This window comes from Cryptomeria japonica, chromosome 8 (assembly GCF_030272615.1).
Source record: "Cryptomeria japonica chromosome 8, Sugi_1.0, whole genome shotgun sequence".
NCBI classification, from domain to species: Eukaryota; Viridiplantae; Streptophyta; class Pinopsida; order Cupressales; family Cupressaceae; genus Cryptomeria; species Cryptomeria japonica.
Window position 1 is genome coordinate 33,803,867 of NC_081412.1, and position 18,208 is coordinate 33,822,074.

Consider the following 18,208-nt stretch of genomic DNA (forward strand, 5'->3'; position numbering starts at 1 on the left):
CTACAAAACATATCTTGTGCCCTAGCTGATGCAAATTACTATAAGCCTGCCAAAATACTGTTCAAAAACCTGCAAAATGACACCATTTTCATCAACGAATTCTGTGATATTATGAAAAAACATTCTGTGCAATCGTTTTAAGCATAAAAAATTCCATGTTTTAAAGTATATTTTAGCTGTGACTGAACAAGGAAAAATCCTATGCTTTTCATTTAAAAAGATCCAACAAGCAATAACACTGCTTAGCTCTTTATACATTAGATAACAACTTGTTATTAACTCTAGAGGCCAACAATTGAAGACCAAGAGTCACCACTTAGAATTCCACATTAGATGTCACTTTTGAGGATTTGAACTTAGCCTCCACCATGAAAACCCATTAATTTAACTAATTGAGCTAAGCCCCTTGGACTCCATAATATTGCTGTTGCATACCACTGTTTTCAATACCATCAGTAGAGTATCCAAGTATACTAGGATAAATCATAGTGTAGAGTCTGTAGACATTAATAGTGTCAAAGTGGGTTTGATTGCTTTTTTTCAGAACGAGATCTGGGTTAATCCTTAATGATATATCCTGCCAGCATTGCCTGATTATCTTTCTTTGCCTGCCTTTTTTGTAGTATTAGGCATATAATATTTGTAACCTCTTTTCATGTCTATGACTTTACTCTTTTTATAAAAATGAATTTATAAGCATGAAATTGTATAAAGCAATGAGAGCAGTGAGATGACATTTGTGAAGCTTTTCAACAATATAAGAGCATTATGTCAAGGTCAACCAGTTCTTATTATTTTCGTTGTTGTCACTTGTATTTATATCTTTCACTTATATATTTGTATTTGTATATATCATTGATAACAACGAGCACAAGTAATCACTTCATATAAGAAATATGCAGAAAATTTGTTTCCTAAATAATTTTGATTTACTGACATAGTTTGGGAAGTATTGTCTAGGTTCCCTAATCTGAATTCTTATTCATTCAAAGAAATTTATTCTAAATTTTGCAGTCAGCTGAATACAGTGGGACAAATTGGTACAACCTGTCATCTATTGAAGATGGTCTTGTGGTGAGATAAATTTTTTTCTCTCTAAATATTTCCAGATGTTAACTATGGAAAAGCATCTCAACAGGAACTAGTTATAAATAGTTTTGTGGGATAACTTGTTTTCTTAATTTGTTTGTGCTCCATAATAATATTGATATCAAGATTCATTGCTATTATTTGCAGGTGAGCGGCTCCCTTTTTGGTGCTCTAATTGGCTCTATTATTGCTTTCAATGTTGCAGACATATTAGGTCTTTTATTCATGCCTATTCGATAGATATTTCTTTCATGCATCTAGATTCCTTCAATATTTCTTGTGATGGTTTATGGCTTATCATGGCATGCATGTATAATGGCATCAATACTGCCAGACAATTGACATATTTTTGACTTATATGCATAATCTGAGAGTGAATAAATTCCTTGCTGAAGGAAGACGGAGGGAATTAATTGTTGCAGCTATGTTCTATACAATTGGAGCTTTGGTTACAGCATTGGCGCCAGATCTTATTGTGCTTATAATTGGACGGTTTGTATTTGGCATTGGGATAGGTTTGGTAACTCTCTCTCTCTCTCTCTCTCTCTCTCTCTCTCTCTCTCTCTCTCCCCAGATCTTATTGTGCTTATAATTGGACGGTTTGTATTTGGCATTGGGATAGGTTTGGTAACTCTCTCTCTCTCTCTCTCCCTTTCTCTTTTCCATAGTCATATACACACAGCCACAGCTTTCTACCCAAGACAAACTGAGAAAAAAAACTTAAGACACATAAAAACAGTTTACAATACAAATTGGATGATCTAAGAAAACTTAAGCCAATGAAATATATGATTAGAAATGTGAAGGGTTAAATGAATGCAAATCGATGTGAAAATGTGGCTATGCATGTTAACCTCCTTGCTTCTCTCAAAGGGGAAACAAAAGATAACCTGTTTTTTTGCATCATTATCTGGAAGCATAACTTATTGAGATGAGAGGGTTCATTGTTTTAGGATGTTCATTGATATTTTAGGGGCTCTCTATTTGCAGCCGTTATGAGATAATAACTATGGTGAGAATGATTTAAAGTATTGATGTTTGTGTACATGTTCTCAAAAGCATTTGCAATGACGTTGATCTAGGATGAACTTAAGGAAAACTGACTCAATTTTCTTCCTATGAAAATGCATCGAGTCTGTACTACATGTTCTAGAGCACTTGAGTTTGTTGATTGGTTGAATTTGAAGCCATATAGAAAAATGACTAATTAAATGGATTTTGTGAAGCTAAGCTGTGGGATTAAAACACTCTTAATAAGTATTAGTTAATTTATTAGTCATCTTAATGCTTCATTCTAGATTTAGGAAAACAACTTATCATTGAATAATTGAAAAAGTTGATTAACTATGAAAATAATTAGTAAAAACATCTTCAGCATATTGAATGCCAAAATGAACATTCAATTCAAATGAACACAAAGATAATGGTGATGCTTTTGCAAGGAATGTCTAGATCCAAGACACCCCATTTGGGTTTTATGTTCGTAGAATTGATAGGACTCTCTATTAAAGCAATAAGTGTTAATTATAGGTAATAAAAACCCATATTTTTGTTTTTTTGAAAATTTCCAATTGAAAATATGATACAATGTAATGTTCTTAACACTTTTTGATCACCTAGTTCTTGAGATGGGCAAGATGAGAGGATCTGCTGTATGGGACCACATAACTATCTTGAATGCAGTGACTTAGAAGGAAACACACTAGGCAGCAAGCCGATCAATCTCACTTTTTCAGTGGAGTGTGGTATGCAAGAACTGAAAAGAAAGCACAATTCTTTGCTTAGTTACCGGAGTGTGCAATTAGAATAGGCACATGCACTACCACTTATTCAGTGTTGAGTGCAATTACAACAGCCAAAGCGACTTCACTTATTCTGTGGAATGAGCAAATTCAGCACTTAACTTATTTAGTGGGTGAGAAAATACAGTACTCCCACTTATCTAGTGGGGTGAGCAAATACAACACTTCCACTCATTTAGTGGTGAGCAAGTACAATACTTCCATTTATTCAGTGAGTAAGCAAATACAATAAGAGCAAGATAAAACATGGTGGTACTACCTCCAGGGTATTATAAAATGTCAGAGCACTACAAACATCATATAGGAAGTATGACTGCTGATATGTGCTGATATAAAGTGCTGATCATAAATAAAGATTGCCGCAATAATCAAAAGTGAACCAAATTGCATAGATAAACAAGTATTCAAATGCTCAACATGAAATATACCTTTGGAAGATGAAACAAGGAGAATTGCAGGTCTGATCGCACTTTGTTGGTGTTGTCTAACTGTCATAATGGAACTGGACACACACTTAGAACACACTGAAAACTGTTGATTATTGAAATTCAACGTCTGAAAAATTATAAGATCCTCCAAAAGTGCATTGTAACTCCTAAAGGTCTGAAACCCATCTCAAACATTTTGAAACTATATACATGAAATATAACTTGAAGTATAAGGAAGTAAATGTCACTTATACTTGAATTTTTATGTCATGTATGTTAATTCTTATAACGTCAATTGTACAATTTCATAATTCCGATGCATTGATTACATGTTAACTATTAGTATGTACGTTAACAATCAGTAATAAACCAAAACCGAATTATGATGTTTGTCACCGGTCACACCCTTTCATGTTAACGGGCTATGATAAGCGATTCATAATCGTGTTCCTCACGATCAGTGATGATCTTAATGTTGTTAACGTGCTGTGTTATAATGAGTGGCATGTAGGGAAGAGATGTGTCTTCCCACGTGGGAAGACATATCTCTTCACTACGTAACCCCTCTTTCACATATATATAACATACATACAATGAGGAGGAACACAATACTGAAATCGATAAGTGTTGTGCATCCTTCCATTTACACAACTGCAGTTCAAATTTAATTTCAGAGTATATCCTCATCTCTTCTATCCTCTTGATCATAGAATTTGAATAAACTTAACATGGTATCAGAGCGAAGTTAAGGAAGATCAAATTAAATTTTGTAACGATCATATAGACTTTCACCCGGCTCTTAGTAGATCACATTCCTATAATCCTGATGGCAACCAGGGTTAGGTTTGAAGATCGACTAGATGGAGCATCAAATTTTGTATCTTGGAAATTCAGGATCATGCTTGTTTTGAAAGAAAATAAATTTGACTCCCATGTAAAAAGTAAAATTCCTGAACCCTCTGATGATACAGAGAAAATTCAGTGGAGCAACGACAGTGAGAAGGCTCTTAAGATAATTGTGGATTCAGTGAGAGACCACACTGTGCTAGTTATTTCTAAATATGAGACGGCTTTTCAGATGTTCAAAGCCCTAGCTAACATTTATGAAATCAACAACACTAGCAGGGCTCTCACCTTGAAGAATCAACTACACCTTATAAAGATGAATAAAGGAGAGACAGTTACATCCTATTTCTTGAGGTTCACTGAGCTTAGGGATCAACTATCCACTATTGGACATCTAGTAGACAACAAAGAACTTGCTATGATGGCCCTAAATGGACTTCCTACCTCATGGGAATCGTTCATTCAAGGAATCAGTGCTCGTTCTAAATTTCCTAAGTTTGATAGATTGAAAACCAATTGCATTCAAGAGGAATCTCGGCTTGTCACAAGAGGAATAAAACAAAACAATGGTAATGAGGACATTCAAGTTCTAAATTCTAATTCTCACAAGAAAGGAAAGAAGAAGAACTTTAAGAGAAAGAGCGACAACGACTCAAATGGAAAGGGGTCTTCGAAGAAGGAGACATTTTTGAAGTACAATGTTTCAGATGTGACCAATATGGGCACTATGCAATGAAGTGTCCAGACAGGATCAAGCAACATGCTTCTATGGTAGAAGTTAAGAAAGGGAGTGACTCCGAGAAACTAATCTTCTACTCAGCCCTCTCTAGTCAAGTCACCTCCAGTTCCAACACATGGGTGATTGAGAGTGGAGCATCTCGACACATCATTGGATTTCGTGAGTACCTAGATACACTTGTGGAAAATTCAAATGAAGAAGTGACAATTGGTGATGACTCAAATTATCTAGTTATGGGAATAGGAACTTGCAATATCAGCCTAAAGTCAGGCATATCCCTACAGCTGACTGGAGTTCTATTTGTACCTGGTATAAAGAGAAACCTTGTCTCAGTTTCTGCACTTGAAGATAATGGTTAAAGATTAACCTTTATGGAAGGAAAGGTACTTGCTTGGCCAAAGAACTCCACCATCAAGAAAGCCCACACCATTGGAGTAAGAGAAGGGAGCCTCTACAGACTTTGCCCCACTCCACCTCAAGCCTTGATTCATGAGACTCCAGATTCAAATGAACTATGGCACAAAAGATTAGGGCACCTTCATTTCCATGCCCTACCATAATAGAGAAGATGGTGATTGGCTTACCCAAGCTAAGTCACAGTTCTGAAGGAGCCTGCAAGTGGTGTTCCTTGGGAAAGAATACTAAAAGGTCTTTCAATTCTAGCAATAGTAAATCCAAAAATGTATTAGAATTAGTTCATTCTGATTTATGTGGACCCATGTCTGTACCCTTCTCAGGAGGATTTTTATATTATGTAATATTTGTAGATGATTATTCTAGGAAGACTTGGATATATTTTCTGAGGTACAAAGAGTCTGAATAAATCCTTTCTAAATTTAAGGAATTCAAAGTTCTTGCAGAAAACATGACAGGTAAGAAAATCGTAACCTTAAGAATAGACAATGGGGGGAATACACTTCTGATATGTTTAAAGATTATGGTATAAATGCTGGGATTAAGAGGGAGTTAACTGTACCTTATAACCCACAACAAAATGGGGTAGCTGAAAGAAAGAATAGGACTATAGTAGAAGCTGCTAGGGCTATGTTGTTTGACCAAAATATAGAAACCTCATTTTGGGTTGAAGCGTCTAGGACAGCCGTGTACATTCAAAATAGATGTTCTCATTCTCTTCTTGATAATAAAACCCTTGAAGAAGCCTTTACTGGTAACAAACTTGACATAAGTCATCTCCGGATCTTTGGATGTCTAGTCTATATTCATGTTCCCAAAGAAAAGAGATCAAAGTCAGAACCTTCTTGAAAGAAAGGGGTATTTGTTGGGTACAGTGAAACCTCTAAGGCTTACAGAGTATACATACCTGGACAAAGGCAAATGTAACTAAGAAGAGATGTCATCTTTGAAGAAGACATAGCATTCAGGAGGTCCAAAAGCTCTAATGAATTAGAACACCAAGATCCTCCTACAAGCATGGATGAGGATCCCACCCCTGAGATTCAGAGGGAGACCCTGAAAACGTTGAGCATGAAGTTCAAGACTTACCTTTAGAAAAACATTATCCTGAAACTAGGAAGATACCACTTTGGGCTAAAAAGATGCTTCAAGAAACTGAAAATTATGCTGCTCCAAAGGGGACCTTTAGAGAAAGTAAGAGACCTAACCTATTTTCCAGTTATGCTGCCTTGATGAGTGAGACCATTGATGCAGAACCTTCTTGTGTTGGAAATGTTCTCAAGCATCAAGTTTGAAAAGATGCCATGTCAGAAGAGTATCAGTCAATTCTGAAAAATGATGTTTGGTATATTGTGCCTAGGCCTAAAGGCAAATCTGTGGTATCTTCTAAATGGCTCTTCAAAATCAAACATGCAGCAGATGGCAGCATTGAGAAGCACAAAGCAAAGTTTGTTGCCAGAGGTTTCTAACAGAAAGAAGGTATTGACTATGAAGAGACATTTGCTCCAGTTGCCAGATACACTTCTGTCCGAGCAGTTTTGGCTATTGCAACATCTAAAGGATGGAAAGTCCATCAAATGGATGTTAAGATTGCTTTTTTGAATGAGAAGATTGAAGAAGTTTATTTGGAGCAACCTAAAGGTTTTGTGATTCATAAGGTTGAATCACATGTCTGCAGATTAAAGAAAGCCCTATATGGACTGAAACAGGCCCCCAGAGCATGGTATGAAAGAATTGATCACTATCTCTTGGAATTAGGGTTTTCCAAGAATGAAGTAGATCCAAATCTCTACTACATAGTAATCAATGGTGAATTATTAATTCTTATTCTTTATGTTGATGATCTACTAATCACAGGAGAGGATAATTGTATTTCTCGGTGTAAGAAAGAATTATCCTCTAAGTTTGATATGAAGGATTTAGGAATTCTTCACTACCTTGGTTTGGAAGTTTGACAATAGGTAGATGGTATAATCCTTAATCAAGGAAAATACACCATTGATATACTCAAGAGATTTGGAATAATAGATTGTAGATCCATGACCACACCTATGGAGACAAATTTGCACAAGCTAAAGGAAGCAACTGCAGAATTAGAGTTTGCAGATCCTACCCTCTATAGACAGATTATTGGATGTCTGATGTATTTGGTAAACACAAGACCTGATATACGTTATGCTATTAATACATTAAGTCAGTTCATGTGTGAACCTAGGGAAATACATCTTGTTGCTGCAAAGCATATTCTGAGATATCTTCAAGGAACTATTGGTTTTGGTCTGAAATATAAACATGTAGACCCTGACCTACATGGATTCATTGATTCTGATTAGGCTGGAAGCGTAGTTGACAGGAAAAGCACACCAGAATGTTGCTTCAGTTTAGTATCGGGAATGATCTCATGGATATGTAGAAAACAGTCTTCAGTTGCTCAGAGTTCTACAGAAGTTGAATACATTGCAGCCTCCATGGGAGCAAGAGAAGCAGTATGGCTCCGGAAATTGCTTGTAGGACTGTTTGGTTAGTCCTTAAATCCTACTGTCATCTATTGTGATAATCAGAGTTGCATCAAGCTTTCAATGAATCCAGTATTTCATGACAAGTCTAAACACATTCTTACCAAGCCTCTCTCCAGGATCATGATTGAACACTTTAGAGATAAACTTGGTATGGTTGAAAATGTTATTAAATTTTGAGATAGAGTCTCGTTTATTCTGATATACTCATATATTTAAGATGTTTAATGTGTAAACTCTTTTATTTGTCATGTGTGTGACTCCACGACTTCATGGGCCCCCCTATGAACATTATTGAAGGGTGACGACTTTTCAATAATGAATACTTATTTCAAATTGATATTGTAAGGTGACAATTTTACAATTATCAATTTATCTATCTTGATGGATATCATGTGACTTGATATCTGTGGACATGTTATGATAGTATATATCTTTGAGATATTATGGTAGATATCAGTTTGTTGGTATCATTAAATAAACCATAATTATGATAGAGATCTTCGTGGTGAATATTATGGACATAATATTCGTGGACATGCCATGAATCATTATCAGTATGGTAGGCATCATGTGACTTGATGCCATTGCACATACCGTACTTGATAACTATGAGTTATGGTGAGTATCATGAGACTTGATATTCATTGTTGAACCATATCTTTGAATATCACTATGCTGTGATATCTCTTTTCTTCACAATCAATGGATGAATTGTGATGTTTTCTCTAACATGAAATGTGTCCTCCCTAGTTAAGGAGTGTTAATTCTTATAACGTCAGTCGTACAATTTCATAATTCCGATGCATTGATTACATGTTAACTACTAGTATGTACGTTAACAATCAATAATAAACCAAAACCGAATTATGATGTTTGTCAGCGGTCACACCCTTTCATGTTAACGGGCTATGATAAGTGATTCATAATCATGTTCCTCACGATCAGCAATGATCTTAATGTTGTTAACGTGCTGTGTTATAATGAGTGGCACATAGGGAAGAGATGTGTCTTCCCACGTGGGAAGACATATCTCTTCACTACGTAACCCCTCTTTCACATATATATAACATACATACAATGAGGAGGAACACAATACTGAAATCGATAAGTGTTGTGCATCCTTCCATTTACACAACTGCAGTTCAAATCTAATTTCAGAGTATATCCTTATCTCTTCTATCCTCTTGATCACGGAATTTGAATAAACTTAACAATGTACGGTGTCTTGTGCACCATGAAACAGCTTATCACAACATGAAAATTCAAAGATTCAAACACCCAAAATATAGAAGAGAGGTTAGTTGAGTTAGGCACCACCATAACACCTCAGACACCTTGGAAACTTGTAGTGCTTGACCACCATTGTTCACACACCCATTGGTGCTAGGTATGACCAAGCTATGGAGTGGTAGAACCTGTTGGTTGAAAATTTTGTACACTTGGAGAAATATACAAAATTGTGGTTTCAACCACAGCACACGAGTAAAAACTATCCTAATTAAGGGAAGGCTCCCCCTATCTAACTAAAACTGAAATAAAAATAGGATGGTACAACAATCTTCCTTCTTTCTTTAAGAAAGACAATATCCTTTTCTCTTCATAGAAAAGGATAGCGATTGAATATGAACAGTAATAACCACTTTTAAGTAAAATGAGAGAAAGGAAATGAAGTTTCCTGAAAGCGCAAAGACTTCCGTCACTTCCTTCGGGACGGGACAACAATATCAAGCTCAAAGACTTGATATTGGAAGTCCTATCTACCCTTTGCTCTACTAAATTTTACAATGAATAAAAGATGACAGCACAAAGACTGGAATAATTTATTCTTTTAACACAAAGACAAGAACTAATGCAAGCTCAAAGACTTGCTGCTATTTCTTATCAAACAATAATTTTTTCTCAAGAACAGGCGCAAGCTCAAAGACTTGCTGCTCCTTCTAGAGATTTCCTATTGTAATTAATCTTCTCTACTTGCAACTCAAAGACTTCAAATCAGATTGGACTAAGCTCCTTTAGAAACACTTTGCATAGAATAAATAAAAAGAATGAAAATCAAACTTGTAGCTCAAAGACTCAAAACTTGAGTAATCTTTCTTTACTATTCTTCAAAACCTTCAATTCACATACATAAGCTCAAAGACTTCTTGCTGTAAATTTGGCAGAGTTTTTGCTTGCTTTTCCAAAAAGATAAAGATTACAAAGGACCCTCTCTTCTATTTATAGGAGAGGAGCCTTGAGAAAAAGGTGGGAGGATCCTAACTAACTTGAGAAATTCCCTGAACCACCAAGACCTATTCAACAACTAATTATGACTTCATTAACTAACTAAGACTTATTCTAACTATAGTCCTAATCGGACACAACTTGTAGTTGCCTTACTAGTAATTACAAAAATGCAACTGATAACAACTTGCAATTACAAAAATGCAAGTGATGACAACTTGCCGAAAGGAAAACTACAATTCTGAAATTACAATTTTAAAATTTTACAAGTGTTAAAAACACTTAAGTTGCAACTCTTGAAGATACGAACAATTCGAACTTCTGAATAACTTTCTGCAATTCATCAGGATCTGGTTCATGAGTGTTCATAGCCACCACCCTAGTTTTTACAATGACATCATGGCATTGGCATAGCGTGGAATTGCCTTTTTCCAATGCTGACCCGATTTCCTACAACTCAGTTTGATACTTAATCAATATTTGAATGGAAGCGATTGAGAATTTCTCACTTCTCCATTCATCATGAATCTTGAGTTGCAGATCTGCAAGAACTTCTTCCTCGGGCAGCAGCTCATCATTCCGATTTAAAATGTCGCAGGATGCCTTTTTGCAATGGGAGGTTACATCTTGAAAGACTGCTTCACGCAACTTTAAGGTTTCATCAATTTCTTCAATGAGTGATTTGAGAACAAGAGATTTGTTCTCCAGAAGTTCCTCATATTCAATGTACGTGACTTTGGAAGCAATCACGTCATGCACCTGAAGAACGCCCAACTGATGTTGAGGCATCTTTCGCCAAGAAACTAAATTTCCCTCAACCTTCTCCAACCCAGGTGTCTAAGGCTTGAACCTTTTGGGCGGCTCTCTCGATACCTTGGATTGGTTTGCTGACCTTGGAAGAAATAGGTATTTGGCCTTCTCCACTTGAAGGTTGAGTAATACTTTGGATAGCTGCCATGAGTCTTTGATTCTCTACTTCCAGTTGATCTTTCTTGGTCAACACCTCATCATACCGTTGTACCAATGTAGCCACTGTGTGTTGAGCATCGTGCTTGACAACCTCATGAGTTTGCTTACCCAGTTGAACTTTGGTGATCCGATAATCAGCTGCTTGCATTTCTTCAACTGGTTTATCTGATATTGGTTCAGCAATCTCTGCCACTCTCATCCGGTTTTCATCAACGATCACCCTTGAAATTGTCTTTGCCCTTTGTTGACGTGTATTTTATACACAATCATACACAGAATAAAATACCAATAGGCATCTTATCCTCTCTTGAGAAAATAGTCTCTAACTGCTGAAGATCTGCAAAAAGGATCAGTTAGGTAGACTCCAAGGTTCTTTTAGTAGGGTCTCTACGTGTGGACAAGCTTTTTAGTGGTATGATGTGATTTGCTGTTTCCTCCAAGGGGTCTTACGCATTCTAAAGCTCGAAGATTTTACTAAACTAAAAGGAACTTTCAAAAAAAAATAGCAAAAAGATAGGGTTTAAAGAGGTCTAATCTAGCCTAACCCTATGAATGACTTAGTATGGACGAGATTTGGCAAGACTCAACCAACTTCAATTTTGCCATAAGATAACAACTCAATTGAAATTAGTGCGATCTTCTAAGGTAATATAATGGTATTCAATGCGTCAAAGATCAAGGACACTACTACGAAGGTACATATCCAAGACACAATGATAATTGAAGGTTAAGGACTCAAAGTGTTCTCCAGTCGACCACACAAGGCGTTCCTACAATCAGCAAGAAGCTAGTGGTTTGGATTAGGAATCCTACCAAATATCAAATCTCACACTTAGTCTTTCAAATTAACAAACTACTTCGATTGAGCACGATTCAAGTGTATCAAACAACCATGAAGATAACTCAAGAAATTTGCAACAAAACACCATAACTTCAATATTTTATTGATTTCCAAGTCATCATGTACAACAATTGGTTGAATTTCTCTCTTCAAGACTCAATCTTGCTACAAAATAAAATTGCTTCTAACTCTAATCTCTCTTACATCAACTATTGACTATTACTCTATTCCTCTATTTCACTATTATTCAATGAAATGAAAAATGGGGGTATAAATAGCATCCCCAGTTACAATGAAAGGTCCAGATTGAAAGTAAATCAACGGACAAGATCATGACACCTAAACCCTAATTAGGGTTTGTTACAAATGACCTCCTTTTTACTGAACAATATTAAATACATAGCCAAATATTAAATTCGGCACAAAAACCTAGGAGGTAACAACCAATGAGAAATAAGATGTCATGTCATCTGTAACAACCTTTCATCTAGAATCTTATTCCCTTTCCAATTCTCTTTCTTAGCATATGCAATGAATTTTGTCACGATTCCTTCGATTTCTGTGATTGGAATCTCGGGAAGATTCTTGATACTCTCTTCTAAGTGGATGACCTGATCGAATGCATCACGAAGAGCTGCGTCCCAAGTAGGTTCAAGTTCCTTCGTTCTATCAATCAGGAGCATGGTGGCAAACATCTGATCATACTGCTCATCTGTAACATCTGCGTCCTTGCAAAAGATGATCTTGATTCTATCCTCAAATTCCTGCATATCCACATCTGTCTCGACCTCGATCCTTCTGCCAAGAATGGTATGAAGTACCTCAAATACTCTGTCCTGGATCGGATTGATCACCTCCTCAACTTGACCACATCTAACACTGATGTCCTCGAAGAGAACACTCTTTATATGGAGTAAGGTTGACCACTTAAATAAACTGTGAGAATCACCTTCCAAGATCCTCTCCTGCGCTAAAATTCTTCTGGATGTATGTCTTATTACTTTCAAGACAGGGATGATAACGTCCTTGGTATGGGCAAATGCAGCTACTGTTACCATCAATCTGTGGATTATCTCAAGAACTTGGATAGCCTGATGAATAATCTTCGTCATCCTTGTAACAAACTCTATGGCCACTGTATGAGATCTATCCATCCAACTACATGTACGCTGGACCAGGTTCCTGAATCTTTCTGCTTCATTGATCGATTGAAGGGGCAATGCCTGCACTGGTGATCTAACTGGATCCTGACGTCCCAAAGGCTCATTGATGTGACTGAAATATGTCCTCCATGCACCTCTCTCTCTCTCAAGCTTTCTATTCTTTTCCACTTCTTCTCTAAGCTTGTCCTTCAATGCCTCAAATGTGTCGGTGGCATCATCTAAAGTCTGCTCTGCTGTAGATGGTCCTAACTCAATAGTTTGTATATCATAATCCTCTGCTAGGATCTCACCCTCATATTTATCTGCTGCCGGTGTAGCTATTTGCAATTTCCTAGATCCAGTCTCATCTCGAATCATCTTGGACATCCTTGTAGCCTTCTTCTTCTCTGTTACTTCATGTGAACGTCCAACAAGGCTCTCTAAATCAATTGCATTGTCCTCGTCCTCAACTACGATCACCTTAGTCAATCTTTCCTTCAACCAATCTGGGATATTCGATCTTGTCTCTTGAACTTGAATTTCTTTATGTACTATTTCTTCTTGTCTGGGAGGAGATGTTATTTCATTATCTTCTTCTAAATCATAGTCTTGGAGAGATCCATCTGATGAAACATGCTGTGCCTGTCCTTCCTCCTGCCCGTCATTCTGTACCATAGACTCCATGGACTCTTCCACTCGAATTGTTCTATCCTCTGGTCTGGAAGAAGTACCTGGTGTTTGATCTTTGTTGGCACCTTGCTTTTTCTTGGAAGGCTCTTTCTTTTCTGATCTTTCCTTTCTCTTCGAACCTCTCGGATGGAGATTGCCCTCACTGGCACATCGAAGGTTACCTTCACCTGAATTCCTAGGATTAGGATTGCCTTCACTCACACTTGCTCCACCTTCGGCTGGTTTCTCTTCCAAAGTAAAAGACATAGCTATGCCTTGTTCTCTCAACTTCTGATGCTGAACGTCTACCCATCTGCGAGTACAAGACAAGACTGGTGCCATCAAAGCATCTAAATCCATGACCTCGGGCTCATTCCAATCCAACCTTATTGTTTTGCTTTCTCTATCATAGGAAGACTGGATGTGCCTGCCATTGTCCTGAGCTTGGTCGGCCACTCTGTAAATCCTGCATTTCCTGATGAAATCCAAAGGCAATCTAGAATGTATCTTTCGTTTCACTTCAAGATCATCTAGGAGGTTCATCATAAAATCTTCAATTTGGTGCTCATGTTTAAATCTTCTACCGACCGTCTCCTCTAAATGTCCATGTGGATCAAAACTATTTCTCCAAGCAAAAGATGAAAAAGAATACAAGGCTAACTCCTTCTCTGCGTCATCCATGGCTAAGACATTAGGACATACCTCAGCTGAATTACCCAAAATAATAGGTACCTGAACTCCATTCTGATGTCTGTGTCTGAATGCCTTCACATATGCTGCCAACTGCCTTGTTACCTCAAATAACACAATTCTGTCTGTCGGATACCTCGGCAACATGTATGGAGGTAAAGGACATCCATGCACCCTAATGTAAGTGAACTTGGGAAACTGAATGAACCAAGCACCGTACCTCTTGATGAATTCCTGGGCATCCTGAGATAATCTATTGTGAATCCCTCCTTGCAACGTCCTTGTGATGTTCATCGTGAAAGTATCATTAACTAACTTGTAGTTTTTCCCTGGCGGATGATGCAAGTAGGCATAGGAATCACAAGCTCTGACCTCGCCGGGTCCTCTTCCTATCATTCCTCTGTGAGGTAGTCCTGCGTACTCAACACTCCTGATCAAAGCATAGATGACGTATGAACTCATGTGGAAGGACTTAGTAGCCCTGAGTCTCCTCAACTGTACGTCTAAGCAATGGCTAATTATCCTAGCCCAATGTATCGTACCCTTTCCTTGAACAATCACCTGGATGAAGTAAAACATCCACTTCTCAAAATAGAAGGCATGAGGTGCTCCTGTAACTCGGTTGAGCATAGTAATCAAATCTCTGTACTCCTCTTGGAAATCAATCCGGTGCGGTGTGTTCGGTACCTTGCTTAGACGGGGACGACTCTTGAGTAGCCAGTTCTTGTTGATTATGCTTAGGCAAGCATCTGGATCATCATCGTATACTGATCTGGCTCCTTCAATGCTCTTATATATCATGTCCCTGTGCTCTGGAAGATGGAAAGCTTCACTTATAGCTTCCTCTGAAAGGTACGCCAAAGTGTTTCCCTCATTGGACACAATTGTCCTGGACTGTGGATTGTAGTGACGGGCACACTCGATCATCAACTCATGGCACTGAATAGCTGGAGAAAAACCGGCCGCCTTGATGATGCCACTCTCTATTATTCTCCGGGCGACAGGTGATGGCTTGCCAATGTAAGGGACCTCTCGAAACTTCTTCGTGCTAAAGTTCCCCAAGTTTGTATCTCCAATGTTGCTCCACTTCGACACGATCTTGGTCTCCACTTCTTCGGTCTTCTGATCTTCTTTCATGAGAGCTGAGCGACTGGTGGATGCTCCCGCCTTTGGGGTCGCCATACCTACACAACATTTCATTATGAGAACCATATTTTGCAATGAATAACGTTGATTAGAGAGATAAAGTTTTTAGGAAACCTCATGATAAGTCCTTAGAGTTATCATTTCCTAAAAAACAACGATGATTGAGCTAAGAGATTCAAAATTCAAAACTTCAAAACTTAAAATACGACGATGAATAAATAAAGCAATAAAAAACAAATCGCCATACCTCAATAGAGAGCTAACTCTAGAATGCAAAAAGACAAAAGATCGCCTAGGCAAAATTGGGGTATAAATGATCTTCAACGTTATCTCCTCAAGATATCAATTTCGCCACCTTTGTCTTCAATGTGATCTTCAAGTTCACCTTTGGCGTGGTCTTCAACTCTTAGCAAATTCGCTCAAATGAAGGTCTTTAAAAATCGCACCACCCTTGATTGCTTACGCCACCATGGATTTGAATGGAATTCGCACCCCACACTTCGCACTTCCTTCCTTCTCCTTAATTCGCATGTAGAGGGATAAAAATAATGATGTGAAAACAATAGTTTTCACCCTCCATATATAGCGCTTGCACCTCTCCATGCCCTTAGGCCGACTTGGAGATAAAACAATTTTTTAAAATGATTTTTTTTAATTAAATAGCAAGGCCGACCTCCATATATGAGCGCTCAAATTCGATTTTTTATTAATTAATTAATGATTAATTAAATGCCTTTCGTTTTAATTTATAAATTTCGATTTTTTTAATAAAGGCAAAATAATTAATAAATGATCAACGCCATATTAAATGCTAATTTAAATAGGATTTTCAATTTCATCAAACTTAGCATTTAAGGAAAATTTGAAATGTTTATTTGGCGCCAAAATTATGAAAACGAACGGGACGTACCTCATCGCCCTGGTCCCTTGGAGAGGGACAGGAGCGATCCATGATTTTGTCATGTTTTTCAATGTTCATCTCCTTCCTTTCCACGTTCAATATCGATCATTTTGATGGGTCCTTCGAATTTGATTGCCTTGCATGTGCGCATAAGTGCCTTTGGGTGTTCATCGCCCTGGTCCTTGTCCAAAGGACAGGAGCGATCTCCATGTTTTCACGTAGACCTCGCATTTTTGATCTTCGATCCTTCATTGTAGAGCGGATAACATCTTTGTTCGTTCTTTCTATGCTCGTTCCATTTGTTTGCATGTGGTGTTTGGACATTTAGAGGGATCATCGCCCTTGTCCCTTGGAGAGGGACAGGAGCGATCCATGTCTTTCTCTTTAATCTTAGCAACTTTAAACTTGATCTTCGTCGTGATGTCTTCCAAACGCCGTCCCTCACCTTGCCCATCCTCGCCTTGCCTCAACTTTGAAGGAATATGAGTGTTTTTGATGGGATCGCTTTGGTCCTTGTCCAAAGGACAGGAGCGATGGGAGCCTTTTAGCATGTTTGACAATGTTTGGATGTTCAAAACACTTGCATGTGATCTTCAAACGATGTCTCGAACTTTGTATGACCTTATGAAGTCTTGACTTAGCACGCATTTGAAACAAAATGGAGAGTCCAAGGCAAATCACCCTGGTCCCTTGGAGAGGGACAGGAGCGATATAGTCTCTATGTTCAACTTGGTGATTATTTTACGTTTGAAATCTTCATGCATCACCTTCCTATCATACCATGGACCCTCTGAGACCTTGCAAAACCTTGACCTTACGTAAATCTTGCATGAAGTGGCCAATATACCTAATATCGCTCTGGTCCCTTCCTGAGGGACAGGAGCGAAGTTCATCATTATGTGCTTGTTCTTGTTTTTACCAACTTGCAATTATCTTCATTACGTGAAATGATGTCCTTTCGACCCTCTTGGTTGCTCAAAACTTGTTTGTTTTTTGAAATTTATGCCATTATAGAGATATCGCTCTGGTCCCTTCCTGAGGGACAGGAGCGATCTGGGTCTTAGAGTGCAAATCTCTTCATTGTGATGACCTTTAAGTGCGTGTGCTCGATGAAGATGCCTTAAGATGTCCTTGCCACCCTTCGTCTTGACTTAGATCGATTTCAAACTTAAGTAAAAGGCAATATAACCATTGTATCGCCCTGGTCCCTTGGAGAGGGACAGGAGCGATCCATCCCTTGTGGCCTTCATTTCACCTTGTCAGGCTCCAAATTTATATTCAACGGATTCGTAATGCTCTACTCCATTCATCCATGCCTTGATATCATCTGCAACTTGGCAAGAAAATTAATTATAACAAAAATCTCTCTGGTCCCTTGGAGAGGGACAGGAGCGAACTGGGCATTTTGGGACCCTTGTGGACGTTTCAAAATATTCAATTTGTATTCAATGAGTTCATCTCACGCTCTTCCTTGCCTTTGGACGTAAACTTGTCTTGATTTTTGCCTGGATTTTGCCCAATGAAGGACATCGCTCTGGTCCCTGGGAGAGGGACGGGAGCTATAAGGTACTTCGCCCTGGCCCCTTGGAGAGGGACAGGAGCGAACTTTGCATTCTGGACCATTCTCCTTTGTGTTAGCACTTCCAATTATATTCATTTGGTAAAGCATCTTCCTTTGGACCTCTTCAAATCATCAAGTCAACGAAATCTCGCAAGGACAAGGCAAAATTTGATTTGTAGCTCTGGTCCTTCACTGAGGGACAGGAGCGATTTTGCTCCTGGAGGCGTTT

General features: G+C 38.1%; 1 protein-coding gene across 1 annotated transcript in view; it reads left to right on the plus strand.

Moving 5' to 3' along the window:
- The window catches only part of LOC131064580 (D-xylose-proton symporter-like 2), a 158,302-nt gene that overhangs the window by 66,314 nt on the left and 73,780 nt on the right, over positions 1-18,208 (plus strand). Inside the window, exons 4-6 of the mRNA XM_059210140.1 lie at positions 1,015-1,074; positions 1,237-1,303; positions 1,485-1,609. Of these exons, the coding sequence (XP_059066123.1) occupies positions 1,015-1,074; positions 1,237-1,303; positions 1,485-1,609 (252 nt within the window). The remainder of the gene's footprint in view (positions 1-1,014; positions 1,075-1,236; positions 1,304-1,484; positions 1,610-18,208) is intronic.